This window comes from Oncorhynchus tshawytscha, linkage group LG15 (genome assembly GCF_018296145.1).
Source record: "Oncorhynchus tshawytscha isolate Ot180627B linkage group LG15, Otsh_v2.0, whole genome shotgun sequence".
NCBI lineage: Eukaryota > Metazoa > Chordata > Actinopteri > Salmoniformes > Salmonidae > Oncorhynchus > Oncorhynchus tshawytscha.
Window position 1 is genome coordinate 38,475,175 of NC_056443.1, and position 4,097 is coordinate 38,479,271.

Consider the following 4,097-nt stretch of genomic DNA (forward strand, 5'->3'; position numbering starts at 1 on the left):
TTGTTGCTGATGCGTTTACTGTTGTTATAACCTCAGAGGCCGACACCAACTTAAGCGAACAATCTACAGAACCTGCACAGGTGCACTACTTTCCTGGTGCTACCATGGAAACTGTTACTATGGAGACAGATGTTTGTAATGTAGCTCGTCTCTCTTCTCGTACCTCACCCACGTCTACAGAACACCCTCTAGTTGCTACAACAACAGAACACCCTCTAGCTGGGACTGCTTGTCCTTTAACCAATCCAGGCCACGACAGACCATCCTGTCCCCACAGTCCCTCCCCTACACCCACCTCTGCTGTCCCCTCCCCTACCACACCCACCTCTGCTGTCCCCTCCCCTACCACACCCACCTCTGCTGTCCCCTCCCCTACCACACCCACCTCTGCTGTCCCCTCCCCTACCACACCCACCTCTGCTGTCCCCTCCCCTACCACACCCACCTCTGCTGTCCCCTCCTACCCACACCCACCTCTGCCGTCCCCTCCCCTACCACACCCACCTCTGCTGTCCCCTCCCCTACCACCACCACCTCTTGTACCCCTACCCCCTCTGCGCTCTCCCCAGCCCAAGCTCCTACCCTAATCCTAGCCTCCCCAGCCCCTACCCTAACCCTAGCCTCTCCAGCTCCTATCTCCTCTGCCCTCTCCCCAGCTCCTACCCTAACCCTAGCCTCTCCAGCTCCTACCTCCTCTGCCCTCTCCCCAGCTCCTACCCTAACCCTAGCCTCTTCAGCTCCTACCTCCTCTGCCCTCTCCCCAGCTCCTACCCCCTCTGCCCTCTCCCCAGCTCCTGCCCTCTCCCCAACTCCTACCCTAACCCTAGCGTCCCCAGCCCCTAGCCTAACCCTAGCCTCCCCAGCTCCTACCCCCTCTGCCCTCTCCCCAGCCCCTACCCTAACCCTAGCCTCCCCAGCTCCTACCCCCTCTGCCCTCTCCCCAGCCCCTGGCCTAACCCTAGCCTCCCCAGACCCTAGCCTAACCCTAGCCTCCCCAGCCCCTACCCCCTCTGCCCTCTTCCCAGCCCCTACCCTAACTCTAGCCTCCCCAGCCCCTACCCTAACTCTAGCCTCCCCAGCCCCTACCTTAACCCTAGCCTCCCCAGCCCCTACCCTAACCCTAGCCTCCCCAGCCCCTACCCCCTCTGCCCTCTCCCCAGCCCCTACCCTAACCCTAGCCTCCCCAGCTCCTACCCTAACCCTAGCCTCCCCAGCTCCTACCCTAACCCTAGCCTCCCCAGCTCCTGCCCTAACCCTAGCCTCCCCAGCCCCTACCCTAACCCTAGCCTCCCCAGCCCCTACCCTAACCCTAGCCTCCCCAGCTCCTACCCTAACCCTAGCCTCCCCAGCCCCTACCCTAACCCTAGCCTCCCCAGCCCCTACCCTAACCCTAGCCTCCCCAGCTCCTGCCCTAACCCTAGCCTCCCCAGCCCCTACCCTAACCCTAGCCTCCCCAGCCCCTACCCCCTCTGCCCTCTCCCCAGCCCCTACCCTAACCCTAGCCTCCCCAGCTCCTACCCTAACCCTAGCCTCCCCAGCTCCTACCCTAACCCTAGCCTCCCCAGCTCCTGCCCTAACCCTAGCCTCCCCAGCCCCTACCTCCTCTGTCCCAGTCTCTTCTCCTGTAGCCTCAGACCCAAAGGCTCAGGCCTTTTTTGATCCTCTTGGAGCTCTTGCAGTGGAACGGACAGAGACTGTCTCTCCCTCCTGCTCTCCTCCCCCTGTCTTCCCCTTGTCCTCTCCTCCCCCCTTCTCTCCCTCCTCCTCCTCCCCCCTGTCTCCCCCAGGCCCACCCAGTCTCCCCCAAGCAGACCCTGTTCTCCCCTGTGTGGATGTGTACCAGCTTGTCCCCCACACCTACAGGAGCGAGGGAGAGGAGGAGGAGGAGGAAGAGCAGGAGGAAGTTGGGGCCGATGAGAGTCAGTACCGCCACCGCCGTCTGACCGGGGACTCAGGCATCGAGGTGTGTCGCTGTCAGGTTGAGGAAGACGAGGAGGAGGAGGAGGAGGAGGAGGAGGAGGGAGTGGAGGAAGCAGGGGATGAAAGAGAGGAGGGGGTGAGCGAGCTCCATGACAGCCTGGACTGTCCGGTTAGAGGTCAGGGGTCAGGGGAGGGACTAACCCTGTGTAGCCCCGCCCCAGGAGACACCCCATTGGCTGAGGAGGATTCTGTGGTGATTGTCATGGAGAGCGTGTGATGGACAGCTGAGCGGAGTCAGTGGACTAAACCGTTTTCATCCTAAGTGGGGGGGATGCAAGTGAACGGAAAAAACCCCACAACAACAACTTTGCAAAACTGTTTATTAGGTAATGTTCCATAACACTGGGGATCCTGAACATAGCTCTGATGTGTGGATCAGACCCAGGAGGGCCCAACATGAAGCTCCTGTCCTGAGCTACAGGAGATACAGTCAAGATGGTTCACTGGTTCTGTGGATGGGTTTGGCACAGAGGCAGATTATTTTGTGTCTGACCCAAATGGTACTCTATCCCCTACGTAGTGCACTACTTTTGGCCAGGTCCCACATAGGGAGCTGTGGAAAAGGGTTCCATTTGAGACTGTGTGTGCCTGGTCGTAGTGTTGTTAATCTAACCTGGCCGTGGTGTTGTCAATATAACCTGGTCGTAGTGTTGTTAATCTAACCTGGTCGTAGTGTTGTTAATATAACCTGGTCGTAGTGTTGTTAATCTAACCTGGTCGTAGTGTTGCTAATCTAACCTGGTTGTAGTGTTGTTAATCTAGCCTGGCTGTGGTGTTGTCAATATAACCTGGTCGTAGTGTTGTTAATCTAACCTGGCCGTGGTGTTGTCAATATAACCTGGCCGTGGTGTTGTTAATCTAACCTGGTCATAGTGTTGTTAATCTAACCTGGTCGTAGTGTTGTTAATATAACCTGGTCGTAGTGTTGTTAATCTAACCTGGTCGTTAATCTGACCTGGTCGTAGTGTTGTTAATCTAACCTGGTCGTAGTGTTGTCAATATAATCTGGCCGTGGTGTTGTTAATCTAACCTGGTCGTTAATCTGACCTGGTCGTAGTGTTGTTAATATAACCTGGCCGTGGTGTTGTCAATATAACCTGGTCATAGTGTTTTTAATCTAACCTGGTCGTAGTGTTGTTAATCTAACCTGGTCGTAGTGTTGTTAATCTAACCTGGTTGTAGTGTTGTTAATCTAACCTGGCCGTGGTGTTGTCAATATAACCTGGTCGTAGTGTTGTTAATCTAACCTGGTCGTAGTGTTGTTAATCTAACCTGGTCGTTAATCTGACCTGGTCGTAGTGTTGTTAATATAACCTGGCCGTAGTGTTGTCAATATAACCTGGTCGTAGTGTTGTTAATATAACTTGGTCGTTAATCTGACCTGGTCGTAGTGTTGTTAATATAACCTGGCCGTAGTGTTGTTAATATAACCTGGTCGTAGTGTTGTTAATCTAACCTGGTCGTAGTGTTGTTAATCTAACCTGGTCGTAGTGTTGTTAATCTAACCTGGTCGTAGTGTTGTAATCTAACCTGGTCGTAGTGTTGTTAATCTAACCTGGTCGTAGTGTTGTTCATTTTTTCAGTTATCCTGGAGATAAATACCCGTTACTTTACAACCTGGTCTAGAGAGACACTACAGAGACACTACAACCTGGTCTAGAGAGACACTACAGAGACACTACAACCTGGTCTAGAGAGACACTACAACCTGGTCTAGAGACGCTACAACCTGGTCTAGAGACACTACAACCTGGTCTATAGAGACACTACAGAGACACTACAACCTGGTCTATAGAGACTACAACCTGGTCTAGAGACGCTACAACCTGGTCTAGAGACACTACAACCTGGTCTATAGAGACACTACAACCTGGTCTATAGAGACTACAACCTGGTCTAGAGACGCTACAACCTGGTCTAGAGACACTACAACCTGGTCTATAGAGACACTACAACCTGGTCTAGAGAGACACTACAGAGACACTACAACCTGGTCTAGAGAGACACTACAACCTGGTCTAGAGACACTACAACCTGGTCTAGAGACACTACAGAGACACTACAACCTGGTCTATAGAGACACTACAACCTGGTCTAGAGAGACACTACAACCTGGT

At 53.8% G+C, this 4,097-nt stretch overlaps 1 protein-coding gene across 1 annotated transcript in view; it reads left to right on the forward strand.

Annotated features, from left to right (window-relative positions):
* The window catches only part of LOC112238457 (salivary glue protein Sgs-3-like), a 10,756-nt gene extending 8,362 nt beyond the window's left edge, over positions 1 to 2,394 (forward strand). The window contains exons 5-7 of the mRNA XM_042297825.1: positions 1 to 539; positions 1,844 to 1,973; positions 2,360 to 2,394. The exon at positions 1 to 539 is cut by the window's left edge and continues 221 nt beyond it. Coding sequence (XP_042153759.1) covers positions 1 to 539; positions 1,844 to 1,973; positions 2,360 to 2,394 — 704 coding nt within the window. The remainder of the gene's footprint in view (positions 540 to 1,843; positions 1,974 to 2,359) is intronic.
* The last annotated feature ends 1,703 nt before the right edge of the window (positions 2,395 to 4,097 follow it).